General features: G+C 42.1%; 2 protein-coding genes across 2 annotated transcripts in view; both read right to left on the reverse strand.

Moving 5' to 3' along the window:
* Window positions 1-23,855, reverse strand: part of PCCB (propionyl-CoA carboxylase subunit beta) — a 118,727-nt gene that overhangs the window by 9,897 nt on the left and 84,975 nt on the right. Inside the window, exon 10 of the mRNA XM_004712100.3 lies at window positions 18,716-18,839. Coding sequence (XP_004712157.1) covers window positions 18,716-18,839 — 124 coding nt within the window. The remainder of the gene's footprint in view (window positions 1-18,715; window positions 18,840-23,855) is intronic.
* On the reverse strand, window positions 19,233-19,625 carry LOC101658074 (60S ribosomal protein L22-like). Its single transcript, XM_045287458.1, has one exon. It carries the CDS (start codon window positions 19,623-19,625, stop codon window positions 19,233-19,235), a length of 393 nt encoding a protein of 130 aa, XP_045143393.1.

Raw genomic sequence — 23,855 nt, forward strand, 5'->3', positions numbered from 1 at the left:
ATGAGGGAGGGAGGGAGGGTGGGGAAGGAGGGGAAACAATGAGCTGATACCAAGGGCTCAAGTAGAAAGCAAATGTTTTGAAAAGGATGATGGTAGCAAATGTAAAAATGTACTTGACCCAATGTATGTATTTATGGATTGTGATAAGAGTTGTATGAGCCCCCAATAAAATGATTTTTTATAAAAAAACAAAAAAAAGTATGCACACAGGAAAATCAGTGCAATGAATTCATACATATCACCAATTACAGAGAATCGAAATTGTTTAATATACCAAGTAAAATAGCCTCTCTCAGTGGCATAATGGACAAGGAAAAGCAGCCGTCAATATGATGTCTATAAAAGACACACCTTGGAGACAAACACAAAAGTAGACTGGAAATCAAAGAACGGGAAAAGACATCAAGTTAGTGGCAATCAAAAGGAGGTGTGGCAATATTATTTTCTGATAAAAATAGGTTTTCACACAAAATCCAGCATAAAGAGACTTAACAGGTCAATTGGCTAAAAGCATAGAATTAAAAATATATATATTTGCTTCAAGCACTCACTTCTTTAAGCCGGGAAATATGGTAGACAGCTACTTGGACAACTGTCTAGAAGAAATTCATATTTGTGTCCATTCCTAATAAAGGTAACCAAAAAGAATGCTCAAACTATACAACGGTAACACCGATATCACGTGTGGCGGTTACATAACCTGTTAACTTGAGCTAAGTGGAGAGTTTAGCCAGTTGATCAGGTCACAAGGTAACACCCACCAGGAGGATTCTGGGTGACAGCCAGAGCCCTGGAGCTGGAGGAGCCAGTGAAAACCCGCACCAGGCCTGAGATGCGTCCACTGCCACTGGATCCACCACTGCTCGGTGATCTTCCTGCACTCAGTATCATTGCATGTGCTGCTTATCAGACTGATGGGCTACTATTGAACTTATGGACTTGATCTGGACTGGGCAGGGATGTTTTATTGATGCATAATTGCTTCTTGATATAAAATTCTCTCTCACATATATGAATGTCTCTGGATTTGTTTCTCAACTTGAACCCAGATTGACACACCACACCAGTAAAATTTTGCTGAGGACCATGCAACAACGGTTGCAGCAATACATTGGGAGGAAACTGCCAGAAGTTCAGGTTGGATTCAGAAGAGGATATGGAACAAGGAATGTCTTTGCTGATGTCAGATGAAACTTGAATGTAAGCCAAGAATACTAGAAAGGTGTTTACTTGTGTTTTAATGACTGTGTGGATTAAAACAAGCTATGGATAACCATGAGAAGAATGGGAATTCCAAAACACTTCATTGTGCTTGTGTTGGGCAGAGTGCTTTAGAGAAGCAAAACCAGGACACATATGAATATATATATATATATACATCTATACATACCGTATATACTTGAGTATAATGTGCACAAAATGTGGTGAAGAAAGCTGATGGTGCCCGGCTATCAAAAGATATAGCATCTGCGGTCTTAAAGGCTTGAAGGTAAACAAGCGGCCATCTAGCTCAGAAGCAACAAAGCCCACATGGAAGAAGCACACCAGCCTGTGTGATCACCAGGTGTCGATAGGATCAGGTATCAGACATCAAAGAACAAAAAAATCATATCATTGTAAATGAGGGGGAGTACGGAGTGGGACCCAAAGCCCATCTGTAGGCAACGGGACATCCCCTTACGGAAGGGTCACAGGGAGGAGAAGTGAGTCAGGGTGCAGTGTAGCAACATTGAAACATACAACTTTCCTCTAGTTCTTAAATGCTTCCTTCCCGCCCCGCCCATGACCCACCACTATCATGATCCCAATTCTACCTTACAAATCTGGCTAGAGCAGAGGATGTACACTGATACAGATAGGAAATGGAAAGACAGGGAATCCAGGACAGATGGTCCCTTCAGGACCAGTGCTGAGAGTGGCGATACCAGGAGGGTGGAAGGAGGGTGGGGTGGATAGGGGAACTGATTACAAGGATCTACATGTAAGCTCCTTCCTGGGGGATGGACAGCAGAAAAGTGAGTGAAGGGAGACGTCAAACAGTGTAAGATATGACAAAATAATAATTTATAAATTATCAAGGGTTCTTGAGGGAGGGTGAGTGGGGAGGGAAGGGAAAAACTGAGGAGCTGATACCAAAGGCTCAAGTAGAAAGCAAATGTTTTGAATGATGACAGCAACAAATGTACAAATGTGCTTGACACAATGGATGTATGTATAGATTGTGATACGAGTTGAACGAGCCCCCAATAAAATGATTTTTTTAATGTGCTGAAAAACCCGGCTTATACACGAGTATATGCCATACACACACACACACACACACACACACACACACACACACACACACACACACGGGGCAAGTTTATGTAGTGGAAAGTAATATAATGGTAAATTAGTCCACACAGCAGTACAGAGATCTCGGTCCAACCACTTTCACTGGACAGGTAATATGACCTTCCAACTGATGTGGCCACTAAGCCAAGGCCAAGGAAGCAGCCAGGAGGACGATGAAGACGTGAAGTGTAGCAGAGGCCAGCAGTGCAGCGTAGCAAAGCAGGTCACAGTGTAGCCTCGCGGTGTAGCACTGTGAAGAAGCACCACTCGTCTGGGGTGGGGGTAAGATGGGCAAAACCAGCCTGCAGTCAGCAGACATGGCAAGGTCGGGCGGCACCATGGCACAGAACAGCACAGCACACCAACACAGTGCACCAAGGTCCATGGGTTGGTCTGGCCCACAGGTAGCACAGCACACATGATGAGGCAGGGGAGCTAGATCAGGTAGCGTGCTGGTCCAAACACCAGGGAGAGAGGTGGAGGCTGGCTTTGGAGAGCCATTTATCTTGGTCACACATACAAAAGAGGTCATCAAGCTGCATCGTGATTGACAGGGTAAACTCCACCCATATCTTCTTACAGCTGCCTATTGGCACAAAAAGCCTAACTATCACCATGCTCATGTGGAACCTGTACATAGATCAAGAGACAGCTGTGCAAAGCGAACAAGGGAATGATACGACATAGTCAAAAACCAGGAAAGGTGCGCATCAGGGTTGTATCCTCTTACCATACTTGTTCAGTCTGTGTGCTGAGAAAATAATCAGAGAAGCTGGATCATATGAAGAAGAATAACATCAGGATTAGAGGAAATGCAAAGACACAACCTCGCACACTGCCAAAAGTGAAGAGGAATTAAAGCACTTGCAGATGAAGATAAAGGATTGCAGGCCTCGGTATGGATTCCAACTCAATGTAAAGAAGACCAAAATCCTCACAACTGGACCAATAGGTGACATCATGATACATGGAGAAAAGGTTGAACTTGTCAAGGATTTTGTCTTGCTTGGATCCACAATCAATGCTCATGGAAGCGGCAGTCCAGAGGCCGAAAAGGAGTTGCATTAGGTAAGTCTGCTGCTCAAGACCTCTTTAGAGTACTGAAGGGCAGGGATGTTACTTTGAGGACAAAGATGTGCCTGACCCAAGTCATTGTAATATCCATTGCCGCATACGTGTGTGAAAATTGGACATGGAATAAGAAAGACTGTAGAAGAATCAGTGCATTTGAATTGTGGTGCTGGATTAGAACAATGAAAGTAACACGAACTGCTAAAAGGACAAACTGATCTGTATTGAAAGGAGTGCTCCTTAGAAGTCAAGATGGCAAGACTTCTTTGGACATGTTGTCAGGAGAGCCCAGTCCCTGGAGAAAGACATGATGTTTGGTAAAGTGGAGGTGCAGTGAAAAAGAGCATGGATCTCAACTAGATGGATTGACACAGGGCCTGCACTAATCGGCTCGGAGACAAGAACAATGATGAGGATGGCAGAGGACTGTGCTTCATTCTGCTGTGCACAGGACTGCTGTGGGTCAGAGCCGACCCAACAGAACCTAACAACAAGAGCAACAAAAAAGGGTCAACTGAAGAAGAATTAGTACCGTATACACTCGAGTATAAACCGACCCGAATACCAACTCAGACACCTAATTTTACCATAAAAACTGTATTAAAAATGTGCTGGAAAACATGGCTTATACACTAGTATATATGGTAACCGTAGTAAATATATATATAAATATACGCAAACATATACATAGTTAATGACACTCAAAATAGATTAACTGAATTCTTACACAATAAAAGAGAGGAATAGACAACTATGGTAAATTTTAATACCCCACTTTTGATGGATAGAACTAGATAGAAACTCAAAAACAGAAAAACTATAGTCAACCAACTTTACCTCATAGATACACACAACAGAACAAGATATAGTCTTTCCGAATGCACACAAAACATTCTCCAGAACAGACCATACAGTAAGTCTCAGCTAGTCTCAAAAACTCAAAAATTAGCGATATACTGCAAAGCATGTTCTCAAATCACACACAAAAAATGTAAAATTGCTAGACCAGAGGATGTACACTGGTACAGATAGGAACTGGAAATCCAGGGAATCCAGGGCGGATGAGCCCTGCAGGACCAGTGGTGTGAGTGGCGAAACAGGGAGGGTAGAGGGAGAGTGGGTAGGAAAGAGGGAACCGATTACAAGGAACTATATGTGACCTCCTCCCTGGGGGACAGACAACCGAAAAGTGGGTGAAGGGAGACGTCGGACAGGGCAAGATATGACAAAATACCAATTTATAAACTATCAGGGGCTCATGAGGGAGGGGGCAGCGGGGAGGGAAGGGAAAAATGAGGACCTAATGTCCGGGGTTTAAGTGGAGAGAAAATGTTTTGAGAATGATGTACAAATACGCTTTACACAATTGATGTGTGTACGGATTGCGATAACAGTTGTATGAGCCCCTAATAAAATGTTTAAAAATAATAATAATAATAATAAAAATGTTATATTTTAACCCAATAAATAAATAAATGGATACTACACAAGATCAGGCTGAGATGCCTATAACTCCACCCCATCATCAATTGCTGGTCTCATTTAGCAGCCAATAGAATTGATTATTCATGAAAGCTGAACCAAGCTACTTTAGCAGAAAATCAGCACGGAGGAAGCCACCATTCAAGCCACACTCAAGGACCTGAGCCTATTGACTACATAGAAATACAGCACTTGAGCACGGCCCTGTGCTCCCCCTGCCATTTCTTACCCCTAAGCAGTTCCACTGTCATTATGACTCAAGGTTAAAATAAAGTCTTGGTTTCATGCTTTGGGAAAAAAATGTTATTACAAAAATTCTTTGAATCAAGGGAGGATTAAGGGACACAACAAAAACAATGCACCAAATAGCATGAAAAAAGGAAAACAAAAATGAACGCCTTAACCAACATCTTCTAAAATTAGTACACGAACAAAAAATCAGCCCACAGCCACCAGCAGAAAAGTAACAATAAAGATTAAAACAGAAATAAATGGAACAGAGAAAAGAAAACTACTTGAATGGATCAGCAAGACTAGAATTTGATTCTGTAAAGATATAATTAAATCAGCAAACTACTGGCAAATCTAAGACAGGAAAAGAGGAAGAAGATGTAAACAAGGATAAGGAAGGAAATGGGCAATATTAAAACCACCTGAAATAAAAGCATAGTAAGAGAACACTATGAAGAACTATATTCAAACAGATTTGAAAACAGACAAAATTGAGAAATTTCTAGAAACATACTACCTACCTAAATTAGCACAAAGGTAGGTGGAAAACCGGAACAAGCCCATAACAAAAGAAAAAAATAATCAGGTCATTCAAAAACTCCAAAAAAGAAATCTAAGCCCCAATGGCTTCACTGGTAAATTCTATCTGACATACAGAAAAGAGCTGACATCAATTCTACACAAAATTTTCTAAAATATAGAAAAGGATTAAGAAGTCCAAAATTTGGCTTAAAAACCTAAGATAAACCCAAACCAGACAGAAATACCAATAAAATGAAAGATCCCTCATTGAGCATAAATTCAAGTGTTCAAAAAAATTCTAGCCAATAAAATTCAATAATATATATAAAAATAATACATTAAACTGGTGAATACCAAACTTGATTATCTGAAATGTAAATCCCCACCTAATTCACAAATTTAAAAATTGTTTAAAAATAAAATGTCACGACCAAATGAAATTCATACCATACATACAAGAACGGTTCAACACTACAGAGTCAATGCAACCTACGGCACAATCACAACCAAACAACATAACCAGAACATCATGCCAACCTCAGAAAAGGCATTTGATAAAACCCAACACGCACTCCTAGTAAAAATACTCCACAAGGCAGAACTGGAAGGAGACGTCCGTGGCCATAACAACGGACACCTGTCCACATCCAATGGCCACGTCATCCCAGAGGAGGACAACGGAAAGCATCCCCTGGTCAGGGGGCCTTTGTTGTTGCCACTCCTGTTCACTATCGTGCTAGACGTCTAGCTTCACTATAGCTATCTACAAAGAGGAAATTATTAAATGTATCTAAACCAGCAAAGAAGTAAAATACTCTATGTTTCTAAATGATATAATCCAGTATATCAAAAATAAAAAAGACTCAGCACAGAAATTATTTGAATTGAAGAATTCAGCAAGGTGGCAGGGTCAAGATCAACATATAGAAATCTGTTGGATTCCTCTATGCCAGTGGTTCTCAACCTGAGGGTCGCAACCCCTTTGGTGGTCGAACGACCCTTTCACAGGGGTCGCCTGATTCATAACAGTAGCAAAATTATAGTTCTGAAGTAGCAACAAAAATTATTTTATGGTTGGGGGTCACCACAACATGAGGAACTGTATTAAAGGGTCGCAGCATTAGGAAGGTTGGGAACCACTGCTCTATGCTAACAACTAAAAAAGAAATCAGGAAAATGGTATCATTTACAATACCTATCCAAAAGGTAAAACACTTAGGAATAAATATCACCAGAGGAATAAAAACCTGTACAAAGAAGACATCAAAACACTACTACAAGAAACCAAGACATCTACATAAATAGAAAATAAATCGTGCACATGAATAGAAAGACTTAACATTGTGAAAAATGGTAATACTACCCAAGGTGATTTACAGATCATACTGCAGGCCCAATTCTGATTGCAGTGTAATTCTTTAAAGAGATGGAAAAACTAGTCACCAATTTTATATAGAACAGAAAGAAGAACAAAGTGGGAGTCCTCTGACTTCCCAATATCAAAACAGATTACATAAACACCGTAGACAAGTGGACCTCACTTCTACCTTACAAATCTGACTAGACCAGAACATGTACAATGCTACAGATAATAAGAGCTCCCAACACAGGGAAACCAGAACAGATAAACCACTCAGAACCAATAATGAGAATAGAGATACCAGGAGGGGAAGGGGAAGGTGTGGAGAGAAAGGGAGAATCAATCACAAGGATCAACATATAACCCCTCCCAGGGGGACGAACAACAGAAAAGTGGGTGAAGGAAGAGAGCGGATGATGTAAGATATGAAAATAATAATTTACAATTTATCAAGAGTTCATGGGGGAGGGTGGGAAAATGAGGAGCTGATATAAAGGGCTCAAGCAGAAAGAAAATGCTTTGAAAATAATGATGGAAACATATGTACAAATGTGCTTGACACAATGGATGAATGTATGGATTGTGATAAGAGTTGTAAGAGTCCCCAATGAAAGTATTCAATAATAATAAAAAAATCTACAATACCTGCCTACCCTGCAAAAAAGAAAACAGTTAACCCCCTGAGGAAGTGGGTAAAACACCTGAAAAGAAGTTTCCCTAGGGAGGAGACCCAAACGGCCAATAAACATGAGAAAATGCTCCAGATGATTAATAACCAGGGTAATGCAAATGAAAACCACCGTGAGATACCACCTAACACCATTAAGGACAGCCCGAATCAGAGAGCAACACATGTTGGAGGGATGTGGTGAGATAGGAACTCTCCTGCACTGCTGGAGGTCTTGTAGATATGTACGGCCTCTGTGGAAAGCCATCTGGCGATATTTAAAGCAAAGGGAAACTGAGCTACCCTATGACCAAGCTAGCCTTCTACTGGGCTTACACCCAGACGAGGTAAAAAACAGACCACGACCAGTCGTCCGCCCTCCAATGTGTATTGGGGCGCAATTCACAATCCCAAAGAATTGGAAACAACCTAAATTCCCATCGATAGCTGAGTGGATTAGAAAACTCTGGTACATACAAAATCACTGATGATCACATGAAGCACATTGCCTCATGGGAAGAGTTGAAGGAAATTATGCTAATCACATAAGGAGCCAATCACAGAAGGACAAGTACCACTCGAGTCCAATGAGGCTTGAAGTATAATCAGCACAGTAGATATAGAAGAAAGGCACTTATCTCACACTGCACAGGTTGAGATATAGGCAGTCGGGTGGAGGGCAGGTCAAAGCCAAGGATGTAAATGTCATTCCAACACAAAGAAGGGTAAGGGGGGAGGGGGAGGGTGGAAGAAAAGGTAGAAAAACAGACCAAGGATGGCACTGGGGGAACAGGGCACTAGCCCACCAAGTGGGAGAGTATTAGTCCTCACAGAATTGGGAGTGTGAGTGCAGAGCCCCCCACGGCACACCAAACCTCAAGGGAAATGTAACCACATGGAGCAACTCATGAACAGAGTGGGCTACAGGGCTGGCCCTAACCAGAGCCAAACTGACCCCCTCCCTAGAAGTATGTGCGACAGAGGACAACACTAAACCTACAGATTGGATAGAGGGGTGGCATGCCCTACCCACATGGAAGCACACCAAGAAGGAAAATGAGAGTGAGGCTCCAGACCCCACATCAGCACACTAAGCCCTGAGGACGACGTCCCTGCACGGAGCTGCTCTGGCACACAGAGGACAGTAGGGCTGTCCCTTGCTGGAGCGTACCGCGACAGAGGACAAACTGGGGACACATGACAGGGAGTGAGTGCGGTCTGAACCCCCACAGCAGGGCAAACCAAGAAGGGAACATAAACAGATCAGCAAGGGGAGATAAGCCACAGAGCCCCTGAGGAGCCCCTAAAATAGACTTCAGACAAGGGGGGCCAGCTCCCAGGCTCCCCCAGGACCAGTGGGGAGATAGTCATAAAGGTCAACAGACAGGCCTGGAATTATCTATGTTTTGGGGATTTTTTGCAAGTTATTATTATTTTATATATGTATTTTTCTTTTTCTTTTTTTCTCTTTTTATTAAATTTTTTGTTTTCTTTTTGTATTGTTTATGTTATTGTTGGTTTGCCTACCAATATAAGATAGGCATGGGAAGCAAGCCCGAGGAGAAAGCAATGGGGCATCCAGAGGGATTGGGGGAGGGGGGGGGACACGGAGCGGTGAGCAAACACCATCAACAGGGGAGCAATTAAGGAACTAAAAGGAACAATGAGGCGGAAGTAGAGATCATGGGGGTGTTGGAGCAACAGCAATCTAGCTAATAGGTATTACTAGGAAGCAGAAGAAGGGTGAACATGTTGGTGGGGCAGGAGGAAGGTAAAAAGAAACAAAGGAAATATCTATGAAGCAAAGCTATGGATAGAGGTATAAACATAGGTGTGCACTTATGTGAATATATTAATTCATAAAAATATAGGTTGAGAAATGAAATTGGACATTAAAACGGACCCTAATGAAATCAAAGGATAATTACACAGTACAACAAAGACCTGTACTCTAATGAATTCAACAACTTGGAAGACGTGGATGAATACTTGGAAATAAATCCCTCCCTAGATTATCCCAAATAGACGTCAAGAATCTCAACAGACCCATAGCAATAGAAGAAATATACAAGTTATCAAGGGACTACCAACCAAAAAATCCCCCAAGCCAGATGGCTTCACAGGAGTTTGGTTTTGTTTAATCATTTCATTGGGGGATCATACAACTCTTAGCACAATCTATACATCAATCCATTGTGTCAAGCACATTTGTACATTTGTTACCATCATCATTTTCAAAACATTGTCTTTCTACTTGAGCCCTTGGTATCAGCTCATTTTTCCCCTCCCTCCCCCAACCTCCCTCTCTCACGAACCCTTGATAATTTATAAATTATTATTAATTTTTCATGTCTTACACTGACCGATGTCTCCCTTCACCCACTTTTCTACTGTCTGTCCCCCTGGGAGGGGTTATATGTCCATTCTTGTGATTGATTCCCCTTTTCTCCCCCCACCTTTCCCTTATCCTGCTGGTATCACTACTCTCATTATTGGTCCTGTTCACAGGAGAATTCTACCAAGCATTCAAGGAAAAACTAACACTAATCCTACACAAACTCTTAACCGAACATATAAAAAGATGACAAACTATCGAACTCTTTCTATGAAGCTAATGTAACTGTGATACCTAAAGCGGACAAGGATCCCACAAGAAGTGAGAACTACAGGACAATGTCCCTAATGAACATCGATGTAAAAATTCTTAACAAAATGCCGGCCAATAGAACACAAAGAATATAAAACAAATAATTCACCATGGCCCAGTGGGATTCATACCAGGGATGCACGGATGGTTCAACATATGAAAGACCATTAGTATTTGTGTTAGTCTGGGTAGACTAGAGAAACAAATCCATGGACACACATGTGTATAAGAAAGAGATTTATATGCAAGAGCAATTGAACATTGAGAAAACAGCCCAGCCCAGATCAAGCCCATAAATCCGATATTAGCCCATATTTCCGATATCAATCTATAAAATCCTCTTCAAACTCACAAAACACATGCTATGATGCCGAATGCAGAAGATCACAGACAAGTGGGTAGAAAGTCTTTGGATCCAGTGTCACTGGAAACATCTCAGCGCTGGCAGGGGTCTTTCTGTGGCTTCTCAGGCTTCCAAGGTCTGGTTGCATCCATGTGGCTTGTCTTCTGCAATGTCTCCAAGGGAGTCACAGAGAGAGAGAGGTGTATTCTGCCTCCAAAAAGGAAGTCCCAGATTATCCAGAATTCTCAGGAAAAGGCCATTCCCACAGAAGTCTCATTGGCTATCTCCAGATTGACAGCCTAGACTCCACCCCTACACTCTTAATCCTTAAACTGACACCACATTAGGTGACTACCACAGTATTATTCACCATAATGACACGAAAAGTGATATGAACCACATGATAACATCGATAGATGCTGAAAAAGCATTTGACAACATCCAACACTCATTCCTGTTTAAGACACTCAAGAAGAAAGGAGGGGAAGGAAAACTCATCAATATAATACAAGCTATATATGAAAGAACAATAGCCAACATGTAGTCAACGGAGAAAAGACGCAAACAATCCCACTGAAAAGGGGGACCAGACAAAGATGCCCCTTGTCCCCACTCTTATTTAACATTGTACTGTTGGTTTTAGCTAACAGTATAAGGCAAAGAAAAGACATCACAGGTATTCGCCTGGGGAAGGAAGAGGTGAAACTATCATTATTCACTGATGATATAATTTTATATATTGAAAATCCTAAAAACTCTACAAGTGAAGTCCTGGAAGCAATAGAGGAATATAGCAGAGTGGCAGGATACAAGATCAACAAACAGAAGTCTATCAGACTGCTATAGACATCACACAAGACCCCAGGAGAGGGGATCAAAAAGGTGGTACCCTTCACAACAGCCAAGCACAAATTGAAATATCTAGGGATATACCTGACTAAAAAACAACCAAAAGATTTTGGATCGGAAGACTCGATATAATACAAGATGTCAGTTCTGCCCAAGGCACATATAAGTTTAATGCTATACCGATACAAATACCATCAGCTTTTCTCAAAGAATTGGAAAACTGATTACCAACTTGATGTGGAGAGGAAAGAAGACCAGAATTAGCAGAGAACTCCTCAAGAAGAAGGACATAGTGGAAGGGCTTGTTTTACCCAACGTTAGAACATATTATACAGTCACAGTGGTCAAAACTGCACGGGATCGGTACAATGACAGATACTCAGCCCAGTGGAAAAGCACTGAAAACCCAGAAATAAAATCAACAGCATACAGATAACCGATCTTCAATAAGGGCCCAAAATATCAAATGGGAAATGGATGCCCTCTTCAATAAGTTGTGCTGGAAAAAATGGATGTCTACCTGCAGAAAAATGAAGCAAGACCCTTATCTCACTCCATGTACAAGAATAAACTCAAGGTGAATCATACACCTCGAGGTAAGACCCCAAACTATTAGGGCCAACAATGAGGGAATTTGGACCAACCTGAGAATTTTGGCACAGGGAATACATAGGCTATCAGAAATTGGGAAAGACACAAAAACAAAGGAGGCACAAATTGACAATTGAAGATAAAACACCTGGGGACATCAAAAGAATTTACCAAAAGTGCAATAAGAGAGCCCACAGACTGAGAAAGCATCTTTAGCAATGACACATCAGACAAAGTTCTTATTACTAACATTTACAATACTTTGCTAGCTTACAATAAGAAAAAAACTAATTGGCCACTAAGGAGGTGGTCAAAGGACCTGAACAGAATTTTCACAAGGGTAGAAATCCAAGTGGCCAACAAACATATGAGAAAATGTTCCTGATCATTAGCCATAAGAGAAATGCAAATTAAAACAATTATGCGATAACACCTAACACCCTCCAAGATAGCCCAATTCAAAATATCAGAAAGTAACAAGTGTTAGAAAGGCTGTGGTGAGATAGGAACTCTTGTCCACTGCTGGTGGACCTGTAGGTATGTATAGCCATTATGGAAATAGACTTGGCGATATCTAAAACATATGGAAATGGAGCTACCATATGACCCAGCAATCCCCTTATTGGGCATATACCGAGAAGAGGCAAGAAACAAACCACGGCCAGACATCTGTGCTCTAACGCTCATTTGCAGCACAGTTCACAATCGCAAAGAGTTGAAAACCACCCAAATTTCCATCAACGGATGAATGGATCAAAAAACTGTGGTACATACATACAATGGAGTATTATGCTTCCCTAAAAATGAGCAATGAACACATGAAGTACATTGTCACATGGGAACAACTGGAGGAAATTATGCTAGGCGAAGTTAGCCAAGCACAAAAGGACAAGTACAATATGAGTCCACTGAGGTAAACTTAAAAAATGTAAAGGGGCATAGGAGAAAAGCTACTGCATACATAGCTGGGGTACTGTATACATGTACTGCATACATTCCTGGGGTGAGGCCCAGGCAGGGGCCAAACCCAACCCAGGAATACATATGGCAGCAAACTAAATAGGAGGCTAAATAAGAAAGAGAACAACAACAACAAAAAGACACTGGTAGCGGGGGAACAGGGCACTAACCCACGCAAGGGGAGAGTATTGTTTCTATCTCCACCAGAAATGGAGAGAGAGATCAGGCTTCAACTCAGTGCACCAAGATGTGAAGCATGAGTATAACATACCGGCATGTACCAGGGAGCCAATGGCCGGCTCCAATCCCAACGACGTGGACCCCCGCCCTCAGGAGAATGCACTTCAGAGGACAGCACTGAAGCTACAGGGCGGGGAGAAGGGCACGTCTGATCAGAGCACTCAGGAGCAAACAAAGAGGGAAGGAGAGAGAGTAGAACACCAAGCCCAGAGGATGATACTTCTGCTCAGAGCAGCCAACGCACAGAGAGGACTATAGGGTTAGTCCCACCACGAGACACAGACACGATGTCCCTCACTGACCCATAGCATTACGGGGACAACACTGGAGACACACTGTAGGAATTGTGCCCAATCTGACCCCATCACACTAGGGCAAAACACTAAAGTATACAACAGAGTAGCAAGAGGAGCAAAGAAATGAAGTCCCCGGGGAATACCAAAATTAGACTTTGGGGCCAGAGCATGGCACCCCATCAGATTCAACTGGAAAACACTCCTAAAGATCAACAGACAGACCTGGAACTATTTATAGGCTTTTCTTTTCTTGTCATTGGTTTTTATTTTTGTTATTTTGGGGGTTTTTGTTTTGTTTGGCTTTGTCTTGTTTTTACACTTATTATCATCTCTGCGAGTCTATCTACATAAGATAGGCAAGGTAAACAACCCAGAGGAGAAAGCAACTGGACCAGTAGTTCGGGGCAGGGGGTGGGGAGGAGGACATGGGAGAGGGGGAGAAGGGAAAAAGGAAGTGGGGTGTCAACAATCCCAGAGACAAAGGAACAACAGTGACCTACAATCGATGGCAAGAAGGGCATAGGATGCCTGGTAGGGGCTTAATCTGAATGTAACTGAAACACGAATGAAGGCCAAACATGAGAGTGGGACAAGAGGAGAGCAAAAGGAAATAAGAGGAAAGAACTAGGAGGCAAAGGACATTTATAGACATCTAAATACAGGGATGTACGTGTATAAATATATTTCTATATAACGATAGGGAAATAGATCTATATACATATACTTATATGTTAAGTATTAAGGTAGCAGATGGACATTGGGCCTCAATGCAAGAACACTTTGTTCTAATTAATCAGGCATTCTGTGATGCTCACTTTCCCGACACAATTGCTGAAGACAAAGTGAGTGCATAAGCAAATTTGGTGAAGAAAGCTGATGGTCCCCGGCTATCAAAAGATATAGGCGTCTTAAAGGCTTGAAGATAAACAAGCGGCCTTCTAGCTGAGAAGCAACACAGCCCACACAATGAAGCATACCAGCCTGTGTGATCATGAGGTGTTGATGGGATGAGGTAACAGACATTAGAAGATCCAAGACAAACAAATAAACAAAAATATTGATAAGAACGAGGGGGCTCAGAGCAGAGACCCAAAACCCATCTGTAGACAATGGGTATCCTCTCACAGAAAGACCGCAAGGAAGAGATGAGTCAACCAGGATGAAGTAAAGCGCCGATGAAACACAATATTCCTCTGGTTCCTTGAGGCTTCCTCACCCACCCACCCCCACTACCATGGCCAGAACATGTATACAGGTACAGATAAGAGTTCACAACACACGAAATCCACGTCAGATAAACCGCTCAGGAACAGAAATGGGAGTAGCAGTACCAGGAGGATAGGGGGAAGGTCACAGGGGAAGGGAGCCAGCAGTCAGTGTAAGATATGAAAATTAAAATAATTTATAATTTACCAGGGAGTCATGAGGGTGGGAGGGCAGGAGGGAGGGTGAAAAGATGAGCTGATGCCATAGGCTCAAATAGAAAGTAATGGTGGCGACATATGTACAAATACGTACACAATTGATGTATGGAATGTTTAAGAGTTGTAAGAGCCCCCAATAAAATGATCTTTAAAAAAAATCAGCAATGGAGCAAAAAGAGAACTCCTAGACAGGAAAAAAAAAAGTTTGTCAACGACATGTTGGACAAGGAACCAATCTAAACTTTATAGAAAACTTCGATACTTCAACAAGAAACAGAATAATAATCCAATGAAAAATGGGCAGGGGACATGAACAACCATTTTACCAAAGAGAGCATTCAGGCAGCCAACACACATATAGAGAAATGCTTGCAATCATTAGTCATTTGAGAGACGAATCAAAACAACTTATCACTTACCCCAGCATTAAGAGCAAAGTTCAACAGAGAAGAAAACAACACATGCGGGCAAGGGCGTGGAGACGCTGAAAGCCTTACCCCTGGCACCGTGCAAGCACGGCGGAATGTGGCATGGCTCTAGTCCTCTAAACGGGACTAGCACTATCCTGACTGCAATCCCGCTCTCTGATAGAGACCCGAAAGCTGAGGCACAAACGGACGTACACATACCCACCCATGTGCACTGCAGCGCTCGTCACAGTTGCAAACCTATGGAAACAAACTAAATGTCCACCAGGGGAAGGATAAATCAACTTGGTTCGTTCATAAATACATACAATGGAATACTGCAAAATGTTAAAGAATACTGATGAATCTGTAAAACACCTCCTAACATACATGGAAGAACCTGGAGAACATTAGGCTGAGTGAAATCAGTCAATTACAAAAGTCAAATATTGTAAGTCAATACTGTTATAAAAAGTCAAGAAAAGGTCTTCAAACTAAAAGAAATATTCTTTGAAGGTTGTCAGGGGTGGGAAGGAAAGTCAAGGTCTAGAGCAGTGGTTCTCAACCTGTGGGTCGCAACCCCTTTGGGCGTCGAACAACCCTTTCACAGGGTCGCCCAATTCATAACAGTAGCAAAATTACAGTTATGAAGGAGCAATGAAAATAATTTTATGGTTGGGGGGTCACAACAACATGAGGAATTGTATTAAAGGGTCATGGCATTAAGAAGGTTGAGAACCACTGGTCTAGAGGATAAACAAATGTTAACATGGGTGAAGGTGAAGGTGAAGACTATGTACAATAGGAAGGGGGCTTGGGAAAAAAATTATGGTAGCACTGGGAGGTTTGCAAGCATGAAAGGCAACAGAGAAAAATAGAAACACCATTCTAAAACAGTTGGAATCTATGAGTAGATGCTTATATAGAAACAAAAGCTAAACAGATGTGGAAAGGAGAGTGGGAATATACCCATGATTATATATTTGTCTGGAGAAAGATATTTACATACGCCTATTTAGCTTTGCTGCAAATCCATGGACAGAGGGCAGAGTTAGGAAAACTTCTTAGACATAATCAAACACCTTGAGTCACTGAGTGGTTGAACCCACAGGCTCAGGACAATGTCTTGAAGGGCACCAGTGTCAACGGACTCCACTTCCATGGGAGCAATTCCGACTCATGGCAACCCTAAGCGGGGTTGACTAGGTTCTACATCTTTACGGGAGCAGACGGTCCCACCTCTCTCCTCGCAGTGAGCAGCCCCATGCTATCCCATAGCACCACCAGAGCGCCTTCTAGGCAGGTCAAGGGGGGAAAAACCCACATACTCACTGCCACCTAATCAATCCCAATTCATAGTGACTCTAAAGAGGGGGTTCTGAAACTGTAAGTCTTTATAGAACTTATGATCTCACCTTTCTCTCATGGAGCAGCTAGTGGATTTGAACTACAAATCTTGCAGTTAGCAGCAGAGCACCACGCCAATAGTATCACTAGGGCTCCTTAAGGAGGTCAGCTGAGAAGCAACAAAGCCCACATGGAAGAAGCACACCAGCCTGTGCAATCATGAGGTGTCGAAGGGATCAGTTATCAGGCATCAAAGAACAAAAAATCCTATCATTGTGAATGAGGGGGAGTGCGGAGTGGGGTCCCAAAGCCCATCTGTAGACAACTGGACATCCCCTTACAGAAGGGTCTCAGGGAGGACACCAGCCAGTCAGGGTGCAGTGTAACAATGATGAAACATACAACTTTCCTCTAGTTCTTTAATGCTTCCTCCCCACCACTATCATGATCTCAATTCTACCTTACAAATCTGGCTAGACCAGAGGATGTACACTGGTACAGATAGGAACTGGTAACACAGGGAATCCAGGACAGATGATTCCTTCACGGCCAGTGGTGAGAGTGGTGATACCTCGAGGGTAGAGAGAAGGTGAAGTAGAAAGGGGAAACCGATTACAAGGATCTACATACATATAACCTCCTCCCTGGGGGGCAGACAACAGACAAGTGGGTGAAAGGAGATGTCGGACGGTGTAAGACATGACAAAATAATAATAATTTATAAGTTATCAAGGGTTCACGAGGGAGGGGGGAGCAGGGAGGGAGGGGAAAAATGAGGAGCTGATATCAAGGGCTGAAGTAGAAAGAAAATGTTCTGAGAATGATGAGGGCAACAAATGTACAAATGTGCTTGATACAAAGGATGTACGTATGGATTGTGGTAAGAGTTGTATGAGCCCCCAATAAAATGATTAAAAAAAAATACATACATCCATTGACAGACAACAAGATTCTGAGGAAGTGCAGAACCAAATTAAATGGGGAAGAGATAGTATCTTCAACAAATGGTGCTGCAAACATTGTATTTCTATTTGAAGAATGAAACGAGACCTATATACCTCACTCCATATACAAAAACACAAGACCGATTAAAGAGCTAAATGTAAACCCTAGAATTATAAAGATCATCAATGAAAAAACAGAACCAAATTCGGGGACCCTAATACATAGCATAAATACACTGTGAAACATAAATAAATACACACATACAGCAGAAGACAAAACAGATGATTGGGATGTCCTAAAAATAAAACACTCGTGTATCAAAGATTTCATCAAGACTAAACGTGATGACCAAACAGAGTGCATTAGAGAGGAGTAGAGAAGATCAAAGGCAGAAATCTGACTTAAACAGTTAAAACTTTGTGAGTTGATCTATGCTCTGATGCACGCTGGACCTGATCTGGTTTTCAACATTCTCTGTGCTTCTGTTTGTTTGTATTAGGATGTATCTCAGGGGGGTCACATCACTGGAGATCACTGCATAAAGCTGGGCTGTGTTTTCTGTGTTCGGTCTGAAACCCAGGATTGTTAAACCCAGAGGGACAGCAAGTAGAATAAGGGTTTGGGGGAGGAGACGGGGGTGGGTACAGTGGTAGCAAGCAAGGAGCTGGGGGCGCACGGGTGTACAGAGAGATGATGCCAAGGAATGCAGGAAGAAAAAGAATGTTTGTAAACGGATTGTGGTAGCACTTGTACGATTCTGCTTGATGTGAATCAACTAATGGGATGAAAAAACTAAAGACCTTGAAAGCTACGGCAGTAAGTTTTCCGTAAGTCCTTAAAGCAAGGAAGTATAAGAGTCATTTAAATATTAAAAAGAAAATAAATGCATAAGCATGTTTATTTTGAGGTGTTGCATATGGTCATAGAAAGTCGTGTTGGAGCAAAAGCAGAATCTCCAGGTAACCACATGCCCCCAAATCCCCCCTCGATCCCTCCTACCTGAGGCCACCTTGGGCTGGTTGCCAACTACCCCAACAGTCCTTCCTTTCATTCTTGCAAAACCGACAATGATGTTCTTTGCATAACCGGGCATGATCTCAAAAAATTCTCGCTCATCAACAACCTGCGGGAACAAATTTACTTCTGAGTTCAAAACAACAGAGACAAGTAAAGAGTAAAATCACACACACCACAGCCAGAGCTCTAACCCCAGCTGGTTTCTCCAAGGACGTGGGGCCTTGGGTAAAGCTGGCAGCTCCACACACTACAAGGTTTCTGCTTCTAATTGAGTCTTCGCGCCCAATTTAACTAATTAGCTCCAGTATAATATGAAGTGGCAATGAAATAACGGGCAGCCTCATCTCGTTCTTGTGTGTAACAGACATACCCGTAAAGTGACCATATGAAACAAGATGTGGGTTTTAGAGAAGGTCAATACTAAATTCTTTTCTTTTTTTTGTCTTTTTTAGTTCCCAAGTTTTATTAAAGGACTTATACAACATATTCCCGAGAAGATTTAATCCTCATCTTTCTTCTCTTCCTCATCCTGGTTAATCTGGAAGTAACGTAATTCATAACTTTCTTTGCTTTTGGCGACCACATGCAACCAATCATGTAGATTATTCTTCTTCAAATATCTTTTTGTGATATATTTCAAATACCTTTTGGAAAAAGGCACCTCGGAGGTTACAGTCATCTTGTTCTTGCTTCTTTCAATGGTCACGACTCCTCCCCCGAGATTACCGGCTTTCCCATTCACCTTGATTCCTTCCTGAAGAAACTGCCCAAAATGAGCAGCATCCGTGATTCCATCTGCTACAGGGTGGGTGCAATCCAGCGTGAACTTCAGACCCTGCTTCTTTTTTTTTTGCCCCCCTCCCTTCGCCACAGGCTTTTTCACAGGTGCCATGGCAGCAGCGGAGGCAGAAAGGGAGTTCGGCGCACCTAAATTATTTTCATATCAAAAAAATATCCATCAAAAAAAGAAAGGATCCAGCAATTCCTGTCTTCTAGAGCAAGACCATTTTTCTGCCAAGGGCCATTTGGATATTTATAAAATCATTGCAGGCCGTAACGGTTCAGCATTTAATCAACTCAGCTCTAATGTGATGCCTGGAACTGCTTCTCTTCGGTGAGTCACGTAATGCTAGCTGGTATGACTGATTTTTGCGGGCCTTTTATGGTCCATGGGCCAGAAGTTCCCCGCCGCCGTTCTAGAGTCTCTCAAAGACTTTTTCAGTATCTGTGGAGATACTACACCTCAGCATCTATAGATATTTATGTGAGAGGGACCGAAAAAACCCTGGCATTGCACTGGGCAGAGCAGAGCTTTCACGGTACTCATTTTTCCCACTAGGCGAGCATCGAACAACTCCCTTGTAGCGCACCCAGTGGTGTTGCCTGGATGGCTCTCTGGTCACATTGAATTTTTTTCATAAAAGCAATATTGCTCAAACCTCGTTTTTTTGTGATGGCCGATTTAAGAGACCAGTGTGCGGCTGTGAAATTTTGTTTCCTGCTTGGGAAAAATGCCACAGAAACTGTTGTGATGTTGAACACAGTTTACAAGGACAGTGTATGAGTGGTTTTCTTGTTTCAAAAAAGGTGAAATGTCAATTTAGTGCATTTGGAGTCCCCTGTATGCCACAAATCAGGCCTTTTTGTCGCACATGGTTACGCAATCTTTTCAGATCCTCTAAATAGGAAGCTTGATTAACAGTCTGACCAGGAGGAATGATGATCACCTAGCAGGAAAAATGTATACTGCAAAAGCCCCACCCAGTAGACCTTTGTTCCGTTACTGGGGGGGTAACCCCCCACACATACTCATTGGAAAATGTCTCAGTCCTGACCCAGGGACAAGGAGCCCCTGCGCCCCACTGTCTATAATAGACAGACACGGAGTTGTTCCTAAGGACCCCTTCAAGCGTTGGAGAGTCCCCTCAATCGGACAAACCTGGACTACGCAAATAATACAGCATCCGGATCAGAATACTTACAACAATTTTGATATGCAGATGACACTACCTTGCTTGCTGAAAACAACGAGGGCTTGAGGTATTTGTTAATGAAAATCAAGGGCTGTAAACCTCAGTATGGATTGCAACCAAATATAACAAAAACCAAAATCCTCACAACTGTTCATCATGATAAACACAGAAAAGATGGGAGCTGTCCAAGATTGCATTTTACTTGGATCCACAATCAATACTCATGGAAGCAGCAGCCAAGAAACCCAGAGATGTATTACATTGGGGAAATCTGCTGTACAAAGTCTCTTTAAAGTGTTAACCAGCAAAGATGTCACTCTGAGGAATAAGGTGCACTCCACAAGCCGTATTTTGAATTGCTTCATATGTATGTGAAAGCTGGACAATATATAAATAAGACCACAGAATTAGTGACCACAGAATTTGCTGTTGGCAAAGAATATTGAAAGGACAATGGACTGCCGGAAGAACAAATAAATTTGTCTTATAAGAACTACAGCCAAAATGTTTCTTAGAAATGAGAATGGTGAGACTTCGTCTCACGTACATTAGACACAGTATCAGAAGAAACCACTCCATGGAGAAGGGCATCTTGCTCAGTGGTAGAGAGAGGGTCAACAAAAGAGAGAAAGATCTCAGAGAGATAGACTGACAGTGACTGCAAAAGTAAGCTCAAGTTCAGTAACAATAGTGAGGTGGTACAAGGTCAGGCAATGTTTCACGCTGTTCTACAAAAGGGCACTAAGAGTTGGAGCTGGCTCGATGACACCAACAACATGAACATGATCATGGTTTTCTTCTGTATTTATGAATAGTTGATTACTGTATTTCTTGCATTCCGAATAAATATCATTTGGTGAGACTGCATTATCTTAATGTGGTGTTGGGAGTCTGCTAGGTAAAATTTCATTTGGTTGTGGCGAAGAAAGCTGATGGTGCCCGGCTATCAAAAAGTATAGCGTCTGGGGTCTTAAAGGCTTGAAGGTAATCAAGCGACCATCAAGCTCAGAAGCAACAAAGCCCATATGGAAGAAGCACACCAGCCTATGCAACCACGAGGTGTCAAAGGGATCAGGTGTAAGGCATCATCAAAACAAAAAATCTTACCATAGTGAATGATGGGGGGAGTGCAGAGTGGAGACCCAAAGCCCATTAGTAGGCCACTGGAGATCCCCTTGCAGAGGGGTCTCGGGGAGGAGACGAGCCAGTCAGGGTGCGAAGTAGCAACGATGAAAAATACAATTTTCCTCTAGTTCCTAAATGTTTCCTCCCCACTCCCACTATCATGACACGAATCCTACCTTCCAAGTCTGGCTAGACCAGAGGATGTACACTGGTACAGATAGGAACTGGAAATACAGGGAACCCAGGGCGGATGAGCCCTACAGGACCAGTGGTGTGAGTGGCGAAACAGGGAAGGTAGAGGGAGAGTGGGTTGGAAAGAGGGAGCCAATTACAAGGAACTATATGTGACCTCCTCCCTGGGGGACAGACAACCGAAAAGTGGGTGAAGGGAGACATCGGACAGGGCAGATATGACAAAATAATTTATAAATTATCAAGGGCTCATGAGGGAGGGGGGAGCAGGGAGGGAGGGGGAAAATGAGGACCTGATGTTGGGGGCTTAAGTGGAGAGGAAATGTTTTGAGAATGATGAGGGCAATGAATGTACAAATGTGCTTTACACAATTGATGTATGTATGGAATGTGGTAAGAGTTGTATGAGCCCCTAATAAAATTATTTTTTAAAATTTTCATTTGGTATGGTAGTATTAGTATGTGATGTTACCAGAAAAAAATTTTTAAGCTGTCTTTACCAAGTTCAGGTGTCAGTATTATATCTCCTTCATAAAAAGCATTACGCAGTGTAGCACCAACAGCACACACATCATAACCCTAGTTCTTTAGTGCTCCCTTCCCCCACTCTCACAGCACCAGTCTACCTCACAAATCATGCTAGATAAGAGCTTTAAACACACGGAATCCAGGAGAGAAAAACCCTCATAAACAGTAATGGGAGTAACGAATCCATGAGAGCACGTGAAGGGAGGGGGAGGCAGGGTGGGAAAGGGGAACTGATAGCAACATATAACTCCCCTCGACGGAGTTATATGAATAACAGAAATGTGGGTAGTAAAAGGATACAGTGGATGTTATAAAAAAATACATAATAATACATAATTTATTAAGGGTTCATGAGGGTGGTAGGGTGGGGTGGGAGGAAATAAAGGGGAGCTTATATCAAAGGGCTCAAATAGAAAGAAAATGTTTTGAAAATAATGGCAACATCTGTCACGTTCACTTGATATAACTGATTTATGGTTTGTTATATCTGTAAGAGCCCCCAATAAAGTGACAAATAATATTTTTTAAAAGCATTTGAAAGTTTTATGAGTTTTGTTGTTCTTTGTTCGTTTCCATGCTCCGCAATAAGTTATATAGTCTAGGACTATTTTCTCTTTTAAGGTTTCATGGAATTTCTATATACAATATCATGGCTTTGTGATTTGTATGTATGAAGCAGTTGTTTCCAAGTCATTTGGTCTCTTTGAGCTTTTTACCTCTACTGGGATTAATTTCTGATAGAATTGGTTTCTCCTAGGAAACTGACCAACTTAGTCCTTCCTGAGTCTAAATGTCCACTTCAATGATTATTCTGTTTGCGTTGTGTTTATGCTTTCTAACATTTTCCCTGATTAAGTCAGCTAGAGGCTGCTCCATTTTATTACAAACAAAAACAAACACTGCCACTGAGATGATTCAGACTCACTGCAACCTCAGGGCAGCGGAGAACTGCCCTGTGCGTTTCAGAGACTGCAGCGCTTTATGGGAGCAGAAGCCTCATCATCACCTGCCGAGTAGCTGGTGAGTTTGAGATGCTGGCCTTCAGGTTAAGAGTCCAAAGAACTTGGCCACCAGGGCGCCTTAATTATACCAACTATTTTACTATTCCCTTTTCATTGATTTGTTTTCATCTTTATTAAGTAGCTTCTTGTTATTTGTTTCATTATTTTAGGTGTTTTTTAAAAATCATTTTATTGGGGACTCATACAACTCTTATCGCAATCCATACATACATCCATTGTGTCAAGCACATTTGCACATTTGTTGCCATCATCATTCTCAAAACATTTTCTACTTGAGCCCTT

This window comes from Echinops telfairi, unplaced genomic scaffold (genome assembly GCF_000313985.2).
Source record: "Echinops telfairi isolate 266 unplaced genomic scaffold, ASM31398v2 ScPeMD7_16;HRSCAF=60, whole genome shotgun sequence".
Lineage (NCBI taxonomy): Eukaryota > Metazoa > Chordata > Mammalia > Afrosoricida > Tenrecidae > Echinops > Echinops telfairi.

Bases quoted from the DNA above. Each gene is read 5' to 3' on its own strand.
- LOC101658074 (XM_045287458.1), bottom strand. From the start codon at position 19,625: ATGGCACCTGTGAAAAAGCCTGTGGCGAAGGGAGGGGGGCAAAAAAAA.